At 49.1% G+C, this 16,859-nt stretch overlaps 1 protein-coding gene across 1 annotated transcript; it reads right to left on the bottom strand.

Moving 5' to 3' along the window:
• Nucleotides 1–2,103: 2,103 nt before the first annotated feature.
• LOC142880690 (transducin-like enhancer protein 1) lies at nt 2,104–12,929 on the bottom strand. The gene is made up of 6 exons (XM_076014673.1): nt 12,469–12,929; nt 12,023–12,123; nt 10,669–10,732; nt 9,983–10,027; nt 3,385–3,447; nt 2,104–3,278 (listed from the first exon to the last, which is right to left on the bottom strand). The coding sequence occupies exons 1-6, from the start codon at nt 12,490–12,492 to the stop codon at nt 3,141–3,143; spliced, it is 435 nt and encodes a 144-aa protein (XP_075870788.1). The 5' UTR covers nt 12,493–12,929; the 3' UTR covers nt 2,104–3,140.
• Between the last annotated feature and the right edge of the window lie 3,930 nt (nt 12,930–16,859).

The following is a 16,859-nucleotide window of genomic DNA, read 5'->3' as shown; positions in this document are numbered from 1 at the left end:
TCAGCAAGCTGCTGCTGCTGCTGCTACCACCCTCTACAGGACGCTGGGCACGTCGTTCTCACACACACACACACACACACACACACACACACACACACACACACACACACACACACACACACACCACACACACACACACACACACACACACACACACACCCCTCCCTCTGGGGGTCAAACACTGAATAATACAGACAGCTGGGATCACAGCCCAAAGTCGGAGGATGTGACGGTAAAAACAAAAAAGGGAAAAGGAGGAGGAGTGATGGAGAAGTCGGGTGAGGGGGGGGGGGGGGGGGAGTGTCCGGGGGTGGGGTGGGTGCCCCAGCTGCTGCCTGCACTGCACTGCACTGTCAGGCCTGATGAAGGAGCGAGGAGGAGGCGGCTGTGGGGGAGAGAGAGAGGGGTGGGGGGAGGAGAAAGGGAGGGAGGGTAAGGGGGGTGGGGTGGGGGGGCTTTGGCTGGCAGCCCCCGCTCTCTCTTTCACACCAAATCAGGCGCTCGTCTGAGCGTGAAATGCCTTTGTGTTCCAAAACATCATTATTGCCTCCTCAGACAGTAGCCGCGGGAATCCGAGCTCACTGATTCGCCACCGGGAGGGGAGGAGGAAGAGGGGGAGGGGGGGGTCGGGGGAGGAGAAAGGAAGGAGGGAGTGGAGGGAGGGGCGGGAGGAGGGGGGGGGGGGGCACAGGAGGCAACTCGGCGGGGGTGAAAGGAGTGCTGAAGGTCAAACCGACTTTTATCCCACCTAATTGACAAACCCGCCCTCCCCCCAACCCCCGCGCCAGGCCCCGCCCCTTTCCCTCCCCCCAAACTCCCCGCCCGTCAAAGCATCCTTCACTCGGTGCACCGCCTCCGCGAATGAAACCGCAACAATGAAAGAGCCTTTTTCGCAGCAACCTCGGTTGCCCGCCCGCACTCGCACACACATCGAGCGCACACACACACACACACACACACACACACACAACCCCCCCCCCCCACCCCACCCCCCCCACACACACACCCCATCACCCCTCCCGCCACCTCGCCAACTTGGCTCGGTCGCCAAACAACCCAACGCAAACACACCCACACGTCACACTTGATCACACTAACATGCAACGAGCGTAGATAAACAAGGCGCAGACCCCCCCTGCCCCCCCCCCCCCACCCAGCTCAACCATTCTCACCCCACCCCCCCACCCCCTGTTGTTTTCCAGGGGAGAGCGCAAATACACGCTCTGCTACACACACACACACACACAAACAGATGCAAAAACACCCCCCCTACCCCCCGCACCCCAACTGATGCACAAACAGAACCCCTGATGGGAGTAAATGGAGGGGAAGTATTGGGGGAGACAAGGCGAGCCCGGTTTGTCATGGGATGTTAGTGTGAGCTGGTGTGTGTGTGTGTGTGTGTGTGTGTGTGTGTGTGTGTGTGTGTGTGTGTGCGCGCGCTCACACAGTGGTCGGGCCTGACATGCTTCATTACACTCATTTAACTCACAAACGGGGTGAATGACAAGCTGGCGTGGGGGAGGGGCGTGGGGGTGGGGTAAGGCCAACGGCGTGACCCCCCTCCCTTCCCCCCCCCCCCCCCCCTCCGACAAACACTGAAATCCTGCAATTAAGACTCAAAGAGCAACGGCCAGCTCCAGCGTACACACACACACACACACACACACACACACACACACACACACACACACACACACACACACACACACACACACCCTTCAGACCCTGTAAACTAACAAGCCGACCTCACATTTAACTCTCCGAGCTCCGCCCGCGCCCCCCCCCCCTTTTTCTTTTTTTTTTTCCAAGGCCAAAGCGACAAAATGCCCTCCAACCCCCGTTTCCCACAATTCCCTTCAACCCCGCCCACCCCCCACCCCTGAAGCCCAGCACTAAACTGCCCCCAGCCAAGCCCCTATGGCTTCCATAGAGAGCGCTCTCATCAAGATTCTAACCCTCTCTCCTCTCCTCCCACAATCGCCTTAAAAACTTCTCGGCCTCCGTCGACTCCTCCCATCGCTCCAAATGAGTCGCCGCCTCCATTGACACTTAGGCGTTAGAAAAAAGGAGACATTTGTCGACGCAATCTGTTTTTATCAAGTAGATTTAACGCAACCAGTGAGGGTTAACAGTCCCTCGTGCAACTTCCGGGGATTCGCCAAGTACTGTTTGAAGTAGGCATGAAATAATTACAGGACGCGACTGCAGCGATGAAGCGAGTCCACGGTCGCTAACACAGTTAACACTGGATATCAGCTGGCACTAACTCCGCCATAAAGGTCCCTCAAGAACCCTCCTCCGGGTTCATGTCTTCGGCATCAACATCTGTGTCACATCCAACCACATTAACTTCATTAACTTAAACTGGGGCTGGAGGAGCTCTTCCTGTCTTCCCATCTTGCTATGATTTGGCTCTTAATATGAGTTACATGTCGCCAGAGGTGCTAAATACACAGAGCTGTGGCCCGGTGCGGAACTAGCTTCATCTAAACTGTGATTACTAGTTGATTGGTCCCCAGTTGACCAACTGGTGGGGCTACGTTGATGTCAAAACCCCACCGTGTGAGCTTAAGCATGTGTTCAAGTTCTTCTTCTCCGGCAAACAGCGCCACAGAAAGGCTTGGCATAAGTACTGCAGTCGTTTTCAGCAGTTCCACCGAGACCAAGAATGGGCAAACTAAGACCAGGGGGCCATATGAGGCCTGTTAAGCATTAAAATCCGGCCATCCAAGTTGAAAATACGATATTAAGATTAATTAAGTCATAAAACGGCTGTATTTCATCAACTTTTCAGTGTTTTAAGAGTCATTTCAATAAAGAGCTAAATACCGTGGGCTTCAAAGACAGATGGGTTGTTGTAACCTTGCCTTTTGTTCATTTTCAATTGACATTCAAGCACGTTTTCTACTTGATGATGTATCGAATGAGGTGGGAGTCACCAAAACACTTTCCACATGCTCCTGCTCCGGCCCCTCTGTCAAATTTTAGAACCCATTGTGGCCCACAAGTCAAAAGGTTTGCCCCACCCTTCTCTAGACACCAACATTTTTGGAGGCCACTTCATCTGTACAAAGGTTCAGAAAATGGTCGATTTCAAATTAAAAAAAAATAAATGAATACCGTCTTGGGCTTAGCGATTAAAGTGAAAAGTAAATTAAAGATATACACACTGTGGGGGGGAGACCTGGCAGCCCACGCACCCCAATGACCGCGTTGAGCTCTGCCATGGTCACCTGTTTTGCTCGCTCCACAGCTTGGACCACCTGCTGCTGATGCTGCAACAAAAACAAAACAAAAGCACAAACACAGAAATTAGGACTTCAGATACCGCCTGAAGGTGACAAAGACGGCAAAAGGTGTCGACGGGCCGCGCGTACTGACCTCCTGCGACAGGAAGGGGATGACTTGCGCACAGATGGTGTTCAGCCGCTTGGCGATCTCGGTCTGACGGGGGGGGGCGAAAACAAAGACAAAGAGGCTTAGTTGTCGTTCACTACGTCACAGTTATGGCTCAAAGACACACACAGAGAAAGAGGGGTTGGGGGTGGCGGCGCTGTCAGCGAGCCAACAAAATCTATTTATACACACACACACACACACACACACACACGGCGAGTCTCGGCCGGTGATCGACGACCCACTTCTGTCCACTTTGTCGTCCATTTTCGGCAACGTAAACCGGAACACGATTTTTTTTTTCTCTCTTTTTTTTCTCCGTCCGCCTCAAGTTTCACTGCGGCCCGTTGCCTTGGACTCCTTGTACCTCTTCCCATCAGCACTTTGGTGTAATCTCATCAGCGGCTAACTTCATTTGCCCCCCCCACCCCCAACCTCCTCCCACCAGTATCCATGCCAACACATCCGCCCGGCCCCCCAAAAAGCCCCCGAGGTGGCAACAATTGGCTGCAACCAGATAGCCCCGCGGTGCCGCCAAATCAGATAAGAGGAGTCGCATTACATATCGGCCAATCAAATTGATACAAAAAAAAGGGTGGGGGAGGGGGGGGGGCAGACTGGAGAGGGAATTGGAGGAGCCATGAAATGTGGTAAATGGCTCACCAGACACACTCAGTCACATGCACAACCTGGAAGCGGACGCTGGTCTTAAAAGCTCAGAGGGCTCAATTCCACTTCATGTTTTGGGGATCAGCGATATTTCAGCGTTAAGACCGAGGGGACTTTAGCTGCGAAGATGACTCGCTGCCCCTGGAATCATCAACGTAAACAGGATGAATAAGTCTTCAATAAATCTTCAACGTAAAGAGGCAAGGTTGCCAGGGCGCTTTTTAAGTTGCGGCTGCAAATTCTTTTAAAAACAAATTGCGTCCAACTCGTCAAGACTGTGTTAAAAAACAAAAAACAAAACAGCACTTTACTAGAAGGCTGCTTATGGAACCAAACCGCGGCGTGCCACAAACGCACGTCTGTCCATTTAGTTTAACGAGTTCCTTCCGCTTTGGCTGCGAGTCTTTGCCACAGCGGGCGGGCGATAAAAGACACAGCCAGTTGCAGCGTGGGGCGGCTAGAACCTGCTCGCCTTTTGGCTGCCGCGGGCCGAGAGCACGGAGCCGCAGCCAGAGGGCAAAGTGGACAGGAGAGGGCGGCGGGCGGCTCCAGCAGGCTGACACCACTGACAAACTTCCACGACGAGATGCTGCTCTGTTGCGTTTGGTCTGAATTCATTCCTGAACCACCAATGAGGAATAAAACTGTACACACCTCTAGGACAGTAAGTACAAGAGCAATAAACATTAAAAGTACAATTCCTCAGAGAACATATGTATATATATTTTTTTTTTTCAAATGTTGCGGACTACAAAGCAAGAAGAAAGGGCCGTCTTTCAGTTCTTCTGCATGCTTCTTTCTTCAGCAAGTGTGGGTTGAAGTGCACAGCTTTGGAAATGCGCCCTTTGTGATGACACCTCATTTAGCTTGGTGACAGCTCCCCCCCTTGATGGAGGCCTTTTGGAATCTGTAGCCGTTAAAAGTCAAAGGAGCCACCTACTGCTTGAACCTAACTGCGGCAAGAATTCTAAAATACTTTTGACATTTATTTCTGCCTGGTTAAAAAGAATAAATAAATAAACAATTGGAAGTTAAGAAGCTCCATTGCCGCAGGAGGAAGGAAGAAGTCATTCATCAGGGAAACCAGATGTGACATGGAGTGAGTGCAGCTCTGGCTCTCTTCATCTTTTATCAGCATCCCCGTCCAGATGCATCAGCGCAACGCCGGTTGTACAAATCAAGAAATAAGTTGTCAAGTTGTTTTTCCTCCGCTCACAATGACATCTCCGCAAGAGGGAAGTATGGACTGCCAGACACGTCCATAACCTAAAGCCGTGTCACTAATGCTGTTAACTAACACTGTGCACACGCGCCCGCCTTTCACCGCACCAAGGCTGGACCTCTGGTATGGTGATCTATGCGCTCAGGCAAGCTACAAAAAGTGAATACAAGCTGATCCTGGTAGTGCGACTGGTGGATTTATTCATATATATATATATATATATATATAAATATATAAAAACAATTCACTTTTTTTTTTATTATGCAAAAGTTTTATTGTCTTTAATACTTAAGAGAGTTTCATGTGTTATATTAACCTAAAAAAGTGTTTCTCTCTTGACTAATGTTTTATTTGGTAGTTTAACAAGAACTGACAATATTCTACAGTCTCACTATTTCATGGTTCCGCGACTTCTGAACCGTTTTCCACGACTTTGGCAAAAAGACAGCACCGCCAGAGAGCCACACCCTGGATGTCCGCTATAAGCTGCTCCATACTTTAACCTAATCTCATTATGTTCAACTCATTCCATGCTACGGGCACTATAAATAAAGAGCTATTGTATTTCAGGCCGTCTATATCCGCAAGTGCATTCTCAGAATCCCGAGTTGTAAGCCTATAATTAGCCTTGTATGAAGGCTCACCTATTAGGCTGTCTGAGAATAGGCTCATCTGCCACAATTAGGTCACTTCAGGGTATCTCACAGATCTCCTAAGGATCACACTAACAAGGCCACACATAGTGGTTGCATCCCTTCAACAACGTAACCCCCGTGCAAAGCTTGAGTGTGCAAGCACCGAATCTTTACGCCAGCACTGGGACAACCTATTTCACTTGTAAACAATAATGGAAATCATAACAACAATGGTGATAAATAAAAGTATTTCATTTTCTGTGGAGGTACTCGGACTGCTTGAACAGCAGGACAGAGAGTATCACACTGTATGGCAGCATTGAAAACCAAATCAATCCATAAGCAAAAATTGGATTTCTAATTTTGTCTTTGGATATATATATATATATATTTTATTTTTTTTTAAATGTTAAGTATCTAAGCTAAAATGCAAAAAAAAAAAAAAAAGAGATGCTATATCCGATCACACTTTCTATTGATTATTTTTAAAGCATAAAACATTTCCAGTTGATTTGTTAAAAAAAAAAAAAAAATAATACTGCTTGGGAACCCAATTAAAAAGCAAAACAAAAACACAGCCGTGAACAGAGGCAGTCCCAGTACAGACGCCGCATGCAAACTGAGAGCAGGCTTCCCAAATTGGAGCATTAGTGCCACAGTGCAGGCACAAACACACTTCTACCTCCTCAGCAGGAGGTGGTTTGTTCGGTACCTCCTCAAACTCCCCACCCACAGAAGCATGTTGCTCTGACAACTGCAGCCCCAAGCTAATGACCTCCCCTGGAGCTTTAGTGTGTGTATGTGTGTGTGTGTGTGTGCTGGGGGGCTGCATCTCCCTCACATTGAAAGAACAGTAGCTTCACATGGACATAAAACGAAAGAGGATCCAAGCAACAACAAAAAAAAAAATAGTTGGGGGGGGGGGGGGGTGCAGCACCAATAGAGCCTGAAAAATACTTTTAAATGGAGACCAAGAATGGCGTAAAAGAAATTAAGGGTGTAAAAAGAGGGAGAAAGGGAGCATGAGAAAATACAATAATGGGAGGGAGGAGCAAAGAGGAAGCATAAAGGGAGCAGTGAGGCCAATCCAACTCCTGGCAGCAATCTGCTGAGGACCCGGAGTTCATTTCCAGGAAGCCCGAAATGCATTTCAAAACGTGAAGTTCTAAACGCTTAATTAGGCATCTACCAGGGGTGCAAATGATCGATTCATTCATTAATCGTTAGTTGATTGTCCTTATCGACCAGCGGCGATTTTTCCTGGTAACCTAAATTTCACAATGAAAAATGTGTAAGGAACACATTATTTAACCCTTAAATAATAAATAATAAATAATTTTACATTAGAGAACAGAAAAAGCACCCGAAACATTTATCCTCTGACTTTAAGTTGACTTCTAATGGGTCACATTTAAACTGAAAAGTAACTTGTTCCAGGTATATTATGACCATCACAGTATCTACAGGTGAATTCTTCTTTCCTGCCACTACACTGTTATAATGATATTAACCACCCGTGTAAAAAAAAAAAAGTTCAATTAATTGCAACTAATTTAATTTGATTTAATTAAATTGAATTGAATTGAATTGAATCAATTAAATTCTTAATCGACAATAATCAATTAATCGTTAACATCCCTAGCATCTACACAAACTTGAAATTTCTGTACAAATTCAATTTAAATCAGGGGGTGAAAATGAGCCAAACTCAACGAGGCAGCCAAATCGTTGACATCTGAAGCCTTAACAAGTCTTAGTTTACAAGGAATCCAAAGGCTAAGGGAGAAAAGATTTCTGCGGCATTCCATCTGGAGGATCAGGTTATTGTGAAATACAATGCGGTCGGGCGTATGTTGCACCATTGGAATAAGATGTGAACAGCTCATTAGAGTCGAGGGCAGGCATTCTCACAGTTTCCGTGAGGCAGCAAGTAACAGTGAGTCAGACACGAGTGCAAATGACAGCATTTGTTTTCATCGCTTGCCATGCTGTGCACTCATTTAGCTGAAAGTACGGCTGGATCGCCGCGAGTCGGCCAAAATGCCATCTGATCAACTTTAATGGTAGAATTCCCCCACCGCGACCCGGCAACGCATGGCTCACCCCTGCGTGGCTGCGGTTCGCTGCCTGACCAGCTGCTGTTGTGGCGTTTTATTGAACCGGTGCTTTGTGGGAAAACCCAAAACTGAATCAAATTTCATAAACGGAAACCTTTTTTTTTCTTTTTCTCACAAGCGTTATGGTTCAGCTTTCACAACAACAAAAAAACAGCAGTTGCCTGACTTCCTTCCTTAAGAGTCGCTTGTTCCACGTGTGGCAACAGCTATCAAAGGGAAAACAGGTCGAACGAAACTTGACCTGCTTCGCTCTGAATCGAGAGTGCGGCGAAATAATGCCGAGTGGCAGAACCTGCAGCAACTCGCTGAGGAGAACGGATGAGAACGGTCTCCTGTGACCTCCCGCTGGAGTGGTTCAGCGCTTTACACAAAACTCTGAACTCCAGTTACCCTGTAGCACACCAGACAAGTAGAACTTCACGGGTAATCAGCTCACAGGCCACTTCCAAGCAACGGCACCCTGACCTAATGTCTTTATTTCGTAACACTGCTGGTTCAGTCTAGTTGCATTAAACCAAATGGGTTCAGGCCCAGACACCGGATTAGACTGGTGAGACCGGGAACCTAGCAAATCCGTGTTCTAGACCAGACCATCACGAAGTCTTTGACTTTAAACTGTGCAGTAGGGCCGCAGAAAAATGAACAACTTCAATTGATTATTTTAAGAGTCTTCAGAGAGGACTCCTCCAAAAACAGGAAGCATGTTTTTGGGCTTCTCCAAAAACAGGAAAGAGTGGAAGCTGCGGTCTTGCCTTTCTTCACTTCAGGAGTTAAATATGTCCACTTAAAGAAGCTTTACACTATCCAGTGTCTGTGATATCATTAGTTCACTGATACAGACTGTCTCAAGTTAACTGCAGAATGGAACGCACTTCAGATACTGTTTCTATCGTCTCCGTCTCCAACATAAAATAACTGCATGCGCCACGTCTTTGGGAACTTTGTGTCTGCCTGACTCACATGCCTATGCATCGTTTGCCTTTCAAGCACCTGCAACAATATGTTGAATACCTTCTATGTCCCTGGGGTAATGTACACTCAACCGATGTGACTACCGTCATAAAGCCTTGCATTGGTGCATCGAATCATGCCTACGAGCAGGAGTGAGCTAGATTTGGCTAACCCACTAGCATTTTCACCGGAGTTTTTCCATTTGGGTTATTTTTATCATTGTTTAATAAAGAAAATGCCCACATATAATATGCCCGAAGAGTAGAAATGGAATCAAATGTAAAAAAATAAATAAATAAATAAATAAAAATCAGTTGAGGTCATGTGATTAGGTGACATAGAGGAAGGTTTCTAGTGCAAGCGGAGCAGTCGCCCCCAGCTGAACATTAGCAACAAGGCAGGTTGGCAAAACTTCCCCCCCCCCCCACTGACTTCAATTTTGAAAATCAAAAGCTCCTCCCACTTCCACTCCTCATATTCACGCGTGCTTTTTCCTTCTGCTGCCCGCTCAGCTATGCACCTGCTTTGCTGAACCACCTGCAGTTTGGTTTCCTCGTGCGCGTTCAGCCGCGTCTAAAGCGGGAGCTCGACTGTCTGCGACTTTGCGGGGACGATGGGAGGATGATCGATTCCTCTTCCCTCCCCCAGCCCTGCCCCTCTAATGTAATAAAGCAGGCCGCTCCCCTAGACAGCACCAATCAATCTACAGAGCCATTCATCCAGCCTCTGGGCTCAGGCGGCCTGCCCTAACTGGGGAAATGGAGACAGAGCCCCATCGATCACAAATAAACACACACAAACACACTTTAAAAAACGTGCGCGCGCACTCCCACTCACACACGCCTGGGATACATTTACAGGGGTGCGCGTGCACGTCGACGTGTGCACACGCTAAATACATCAAGACCCAGCCATGAGAGGAAAAGGGGAAAAAGAGAGAGAGAGAAGCCAACATGGAGACAGAGAGGCAGACAGACAAGGATCTGTACCTGTTTGTGCATTTCGATGTTGAGGCCGTAAGACATCTCGTAGTACTGAGGAGGACAGGGTCAGATGGTTAGATTAGAATAAGGAAGTCTGAACAGTTGACCACAAACAGTGAGCCGCTCCACAAACTAACAGGTTCAATGCAGCTTTTGAAGATAAGGCCTGTTTTGCTCGAGCAAACAGTCGTGTTGCTACGCCAGGTAACTCTGATGAAGCAGTGGCACTTTATCAAACAGCTCCAGCATCCAAATCAAGTGCTTTTCAACGATGCCAGAGTGGCACTTTAGAGGGAAAGTGGCCGACGTGTGTCTACAAACACTTACTTGTGCTAAGCAGACAAAAAGGCATAAGGCGGAGGAGCTCTTTTGCACGTTACGGCTGTGTAAAATTTGGATTGCCCTTTAGGAAGACTAAACAGAAAGGGATTTTCAGTTGAAAGATGAAATTATAGGCTAGAGAAGTAGAACAATTCACACTGCAATGTGCTGCCACAATCTAACCACACACCTCATTCGCACCCTGGAATTAGGAAGCGGTGCAAGTGCAAAGACTGAAACAGGTGTTGTTTTCATTTCTTCACTTTGCCTTTTGCTGTTTTGGTATGTTTCACAGGTTTTACTTCCTCTGTAAAAAAAGAAAAAAAAAAGAAAAAAAGAGCCATACTAAGGAAAAGTAACACTGATCTCACCATGACATAATGCCGTTGCATTTCCGTCTTTTCGCTGGCCAGCTTCTCACACTCCAGCTTCAGGCTGAAACACACGAAGCAAAACGGCAAAAAGTTGAACGTCTTGAATGAGGGCCAAGTCGTTCACCCCAGATCACTGTGAGCGAGCGCATCAATTTCCCAGAAAGCTGAGAACACACAGAATTCACAATTGCGGGACTTGAAGGCCGCCCTGTTACAACCTCGAGCGCGCCTCGTCATATTGTATAAAATTAGAGATTCGAATGAATGAGCTGTCTGCAGCCGAGGCCGGCCGAGCACCAAATTTAGCTTGCAGCGGTGAGACGGCAGGAGAGGAACTCTGTTTCCCCCAACAGTTCTCACTGGTGGTTAGAATGCAAACAAAAACCGCACGACGCCGGGTGGTTCTGCAGCAAGTTCCTCAGAGACGGGTTCCCGCTGGCGACTACCGTGACCGCTGAGGTTTACAATTTACGCCTGTAATCTCCCCACGGGGTTGAAAAGCGACACGCATTTCTTGGCCTGCTCCGCAAAAGCTGCTGCTGTGTAGAACACGTCGGCCTCGTTTACAGTTCAAATGAGTCACATGACGTGTAGGATTCATGGTGGAAGAGATTTAAAAAAAAAAAAAAAATAGAAGAAAAATGTGTCACAGTCATCACAGAATTTTTTTTTAAACCTCTCGAGTTGCCACAGCTCCGTGCAGTTCACCTGGCTCATCTCTTTTCAACATCCCCCTGTCAACCCGTCATCATCATCATCGCCGCCTGCTGCTGATGCCTGAATTCTACTGCGACTTATCAGACTTATGAAGTGAAGGTGAAACAAAAAAGCCTGTGAGTGAGTGAGGTCCAAAGCTTCCCACCTGTTGTGGCCAACCCCGACCCTGAAATAACCTTAGGGAGCGCTCCGCCCGTCGCAAAGCAAAACACAGGGAGTACACACACACACACACACACACACACACACACACACACACACACACACACACACACACACACACACACACACACACACACACACACACACACACACACACACACACACACGAAAGAAAGTAAGGGCTGATTAGCACCAACACTGCTGCGTGTGTGTGTGTGTGTGTGTGTGTGTGCACGCAGGAGAGCAAAAGAGTGTGTGTGTGTTAGAGGGAGAGAGCCTAATCCAGGTTTAGAGGTTACTATGAGGCCAGAGCTGGGGGTTTTTGTTCATTATGGCGGTGGCGGTGGTGGTTTTGCGTTAGAGTGCAGATGACAAAGAGCAAATTGGCCGCTGAGCTGCCCCCTTAACGACTCGGGGGGGGGGGGGGGGGGGGGGTCATTTCCTGCTGAATGTGTGTGTTTGTTTTATCCACCTGTGGTACTGCGCCTGAAGAAACTGGAACTCCTCCTTGATGCGGTCCAGCGACTCGGGGATGGTGAACTTGAAGGGCTGGCCTGGAGCCTGGTGGGGCGCCTGACACACACACACGGAGAGAGAGAGAGAGCGAGGGATGAGGGAGGGGAAGAGGGGATAAATTACTACCATCATAGTGCCTCATTATGCGCCTCTTCTCCAGGGCTCACGTGTAGTGTCAACAATTTTTAATTATTGGCTGCTATTGAACAAACAATATTAACAAGCCGACTGTGCTTCAAGCCCAATTAACACGTTGATGGGATTGCACTTGTGCTTAACTGGAGGGTGGGGGGGGGGGGTGGGGGTCTACGTAGCTAGACAAAGACAGTGAGGATGGACACCTGGTTGCAGAGCAGGTGAACAGAAACAACAGTTCCAACAGGAAGGAAGGAAGAGTCTTACCGGGTGTCGCCCCTGGGGAAACATCGTTGTCTCCGGGAAGGATGTGGGCGATCAGAAGCACCGTATCTTTGGGGGATTAGACCGGGGGGGGGGGGCAACAGTGATGATACGCGGCCAGTCCGGATCACGGAGACAAATCCATCCGTCCTCGTTACCGAGGGGTGGTGGGGAGGTGGAGGTGAGCACCAACTGTGGGTAATTTCAAATAAAAGCCGCCAGATTTCTTGCGAGCTCCTTCTTCCGAGCGCTTGATTTGAATACCTCCCCCCCCACCCCCTCCTCCCTCCCCCTGCTCGCCCGCTCGCTCTGGCGGACTTTCGATCGCTTCCTCTCCTCCTCCTCCTCCTCCTCCTCCTCCGCTCCACCGGCAGCGCGGCCGTAAATCAACCGGAAAAACACGGGAAACGGCTCATTAGCCGGAGGCAGCTCGGAGGGGAGGGAGAGGATCAGGTGAGGAATGGAGGAGGTGTGGGGGGTGGAGGGGGGGAGAGAAGAAAAGGGCGCTGTTGGAGCCGCCCGGCCAAAAAAAACAAAAAACAAAAAAAGCACTCCGCCGTTTGTTTGTTTGCCGTGTAATCCGGGTGTATTCCGAGTGTGTGAGAGTGTCGTTGGGGGGGACGTGGTGGTGGTAGGTTGGGGTGCGTTAAGGACAAACAAACAAAGAAGAAGAAGAAGAAGAAATTCCAGTCAGCAGCGGCAGCAGCAGCAGCAGCAGACCCTCGGAGGGACGAGCTCGGCGTGTCGGTCGGAGCATCGGGAACAAACACATCCACTCAAAGTGAAGCCGCCGCCGCGGGGTTAGTCGCAGGCTGGCGGTCGAACACCAAACACGGAAACAGACGGAACAAAAAAAAGGTATATATATGAACTTTCCAACGGACTTCGGAATGCAAATTTCGCCTTCCGAATTTCGTTTCGCGCAGCCGCCAAGAAAAAAAAAGAGGAAACGTTCACTCGCTTTCGATAGCAAACGACTCCCGTCACTGCCGTCACACGGTGCGTGCCTCCGTCCGGTTCCCGGTTCCGTCTGTCCGTCCGCCCGCCTGCCTCTCAGCTCTCCCTCAATGGCAACTTTCTCACGCGGTTTCACGCTCCCAAGCGAACCCAAACTGAAGGACGGCCCACACGAGCGGCCGCAGACCAATCACAGGCGCCCATCCACGTGGGGGCTTCAGATGTTGATTAGCGGCGGACCAATGGCCATCGCGCACACTGCCAGACTCCCTTTTGACCCAGTTGAGTTACGCGACGTGCGACCAATCAACGCCGCAGCGTGGCGCCGCGCTTCCGGTAGGGCTTGGCTAGGGAGGCCCGGAGGGGGGCGGGGCCGCTCCGAGGGGCGGAGGAGAAGGAGGCGAGGCCCGGCTGTCAATCAAAGTAACGTGGGGCTTCAAGCAGGCGCGGGAGCTTGAGGCGTGTGCGTGTTCTTCACATACTCACGCGCGCGCGCACATACAAGTAGGGAAAAAAAAGAACACGTATTCGCGCGCAAATACAGGGACGAATCTGCTCCATTCAACAGCGCGTACACAAACACGTTCCATCTCACACAAATAGGGAAATCTTTAGTACTTGTGTGTTTCTGCTGTGGCCGCGCGCTTCCTACCGCCGACTCGACTTCCAGTCACATCTGTCTTTCTTAGGTTTTTCTAACGCACCCCCCAAACCCGGTTGTCCGTCTTCCTTCGTGAGAACCCCCCTCTTATTTTTGCGGTTTGATTCACCAATGGTTTCCTTGTTCTACTAAACTACGAGCTCTCCGACTTCAAAGTACCGCGTATGTGTGCTGGGATGTCACTCTGGGGGACTTTCTCTCATGTAGCCGTAAGTGCCAATTTAATGTCAAAAGTGTGGCTTCCCGCACACAGAGAAGAAACTTCCTTAATTTATTTTATTTTTATTTTTTTAATGGACGCCAGAGAGCTAATGTGCTTCTTTTGCAAGCTGGGGAGGTAAGCAGCTAAAAAAAAAAAAAAAAAAAAAACACAACAGAAAAGACATTGCAGTGCACATGTTCTTATCAATCAATCTAGCTAGCTAGCTATCCATCTACCTATCGGTCTATTGTGACATTCATTTTCAATTGTTGCTGCTCTGACACTATCCAATGCATGTATGCATATATCACAGTAAAAAAAAAAGAAAGAAAGAAATAATTTAAATTTGAAGAAGGACAGAATTTCCTCAAGTCACCAGAACCGATGGTGAGCAGGTCAGTTTGTTCACCTCAGACCTCTCCGCTGTCGGTGTGAATTCATAAAACGTATTGAAACAAAAGCCCCAGTGTGTCCAAGTCCAGTCCGCGATGATCCCCAATGATCCTATCACCACCTTCTGTTTTTGGTATGGAGTCGACATTGTGATTGTGGGTTAATGGTACAATGTGAGGCCCTTGTGTAACTTCTGACTCGTCTACTTCTTGACTGGCGCACCTCATTTGAGCGGATGACACTCGGTTTTGCAGGGTCTGGTCCGCCGACCAGCCGGCCGGTTGAATCTGGCTCCTATAAGCAGGCTCAGGTTGTTGGCCCTTCCTCCACTTATCCCGTCTAAGCACCGCTCACTTCACATGAAGGCCCCTCGCCGCTCCGCGCTGACCTGTGATTGGCTTAGGGGGCTCAACCCCTAACCCCGTGACCTCCCATCCCACCCCACCTGACCTCAGCGGCGGCTGATCCAGTCCATATGAGAGACTCCTGACTGTGACCAGCCGTGACCCCCTTTTCCCCCCTCGGCTCTCACGAAAACACACACGCAGGTGCAACTCTGGTGGGTGGCGCGGCTAATCGCGCCCATCTGAGCGCCGCTGCGGTGTTGGCGTTGGCGGCGGCGATTTAGGGAAGTCTTTTATCCACCACCCATCCCCCGCTGTCAGTGTTTGACCTGCCCTCCCTCCCCTCCGGGAAGGCGACTCGTCCTTCGCCAAAATAATCTGATGGCCTTGTAATGAGACTATTGCCAGTCGCAAACAGGCCAAAGAAGTGGACAGAAGGGGAACATTTTGAGGATTCCTCAAAATAAAATTGGACCTGAACATGCATCTTAATAGTCAAATTGGTGAAACTGAGACTGTCTAGTGCAGGGGTCGGCAAGCGCCATTTGGACCCATTTCCCACAAAAAAAGAAGACACACACAAAACACTTTTTTTGGCATTGAAATTGAAATAACGCTGCATATAATGTTTTTTGTTTGTTTGTTTGTTTGTCTTTTGCCTTCATGCCATGTATAAACCAAGGGTCGGCAACCTTCCCTAACCATCTTGGCCCATCTGCCTTAAAATAATATTCACCTGCAGTCGGGGGGGGGGGCATTATACTGCCTCTTTAAGAAGGTGACAGAGACCTGAGGCTGTGGGTATTTTTGCAACTGTCTCTTTCTTGGCGTGACAAATAAGGTGTTCGTGTAATCTTAGATCGTTTGATAGTTGATACGTATAGCATTTCCTTGTACAAGCGGATATTTTTGTAATCTCTTTTTTCCCCCGAATGCTTTTCTTAACACAAAAAAATGTCCTCTCCATGTAAACGGAGCCAGAGGAATGGCTAAAATGTATTTCCATGTTATTAGGTTGTGGTTGTTGTTTTTTTCAAAGCTAAAGGGAGCTACCGCGGAGGCGCAGAAGAGCCGCATGCAGTTCCAGAACCGCAGGTTGCTGACCCCCGGTCTAGTGCGTAAATGTCTTATTCATGCAAGGATTCAAACAGTTTTCAAAGGGGCTTCTTTAAAACTACCAATGTTGGAGCTGAAATCCGAGACAGCAGCTGCAAATTGACCGGGGACGGTTTGATTTAAATGGGCCGTCGACAGCCTGTTCGATGGGCCTTGGTTATTTAAATGGGAGCTAACCGTTAAGGGCAGAGACACAGGGAGGGTCAACCTGTGCAGGTCCTCCGATCGTTGTGTCTCTGTGCCGGTCCGAGCGCTCTCACCCAAACCTGCAGTTCCGCATCGGTGATCGGACAGCAAAACAGCCACCGCACGCATAAGCAATTGCATATGAGCTCGGTTGGCCCTCCACGATTTCCTTAACAAATAGTCCGTCCCGTCGTCCACTTCAAAAGTCTCTCTATCTCTCCCTCTCTGTCTCTCCTATTCATTTGCTTGGAGTGGAGAGCGTACACTTAGCCTCTGCTTTGGATGGGCCGCGAGAAGCCGCAGCACAAGCTCCATTTGCTTTGCAAATGTCCCCATTTTTTTCTTCTTCTTCTTTCAGATTTTAGTTGCTAAAACAAATGACCAATAGCTTTGCCTAAGAGGAGGGGGCGGGGGGGGGGGGTGACAGGCAGGAGGGAGGAGAGGCTGTGACCCGGTCATCCTGGGAGGGGGGGGGGGGGGGGGTAGCTCTCCCAGATATAATGACTGAACAAGCAGCTTTGTGCGGGACGACAAA

This window comes from Nelusetta ayraudi, unplaced genomic scaffold (genome assembly GCF_046127955.1).
Source record: "Nelusetta ayraudi isolate G7.1 ecotype Tasmania unplaced genomic scaffold, CSIRO-AGI_Nayr_v1 ptg000170l, whole genome shotgun sequence".
In the NCBI taxonomy this organism is placed as follows: domain Eukaryota; kingdom Metazoa; phylum Chordata; class Actinopteri; order Tetraodontiformes; family Monacanthidae; genus Nelusetta; species Nelusetta ayraudi.
The sequence above is the reverse complement of the archived record's forward strand: the minus strand, read 5'-3'. Positions and strand labels throughout refer to the sequence as shown.

Coding starts and splice junctions, on each gene's coding strand:
- LOC142880690 (XM_076014673.1), bottom strand. CDS start 12,492: ATGTTTCCCCAGGGGCGACACCCG. Junction 3,448..9,982: donor ACATCGAAATGCACAAACAG/GTACAGATCCTT, acceptor CCCCCCCGTCAG/ACCGAGATCGCCAAGCGGCT. Junction 3,279..3,384: donor TCCCCTTCCTGTCGCAGGAG/GTCAGTACGCGC, acceptor TTTTTGTTGCAG/CATCAGCAGCAGGTGGTCCA.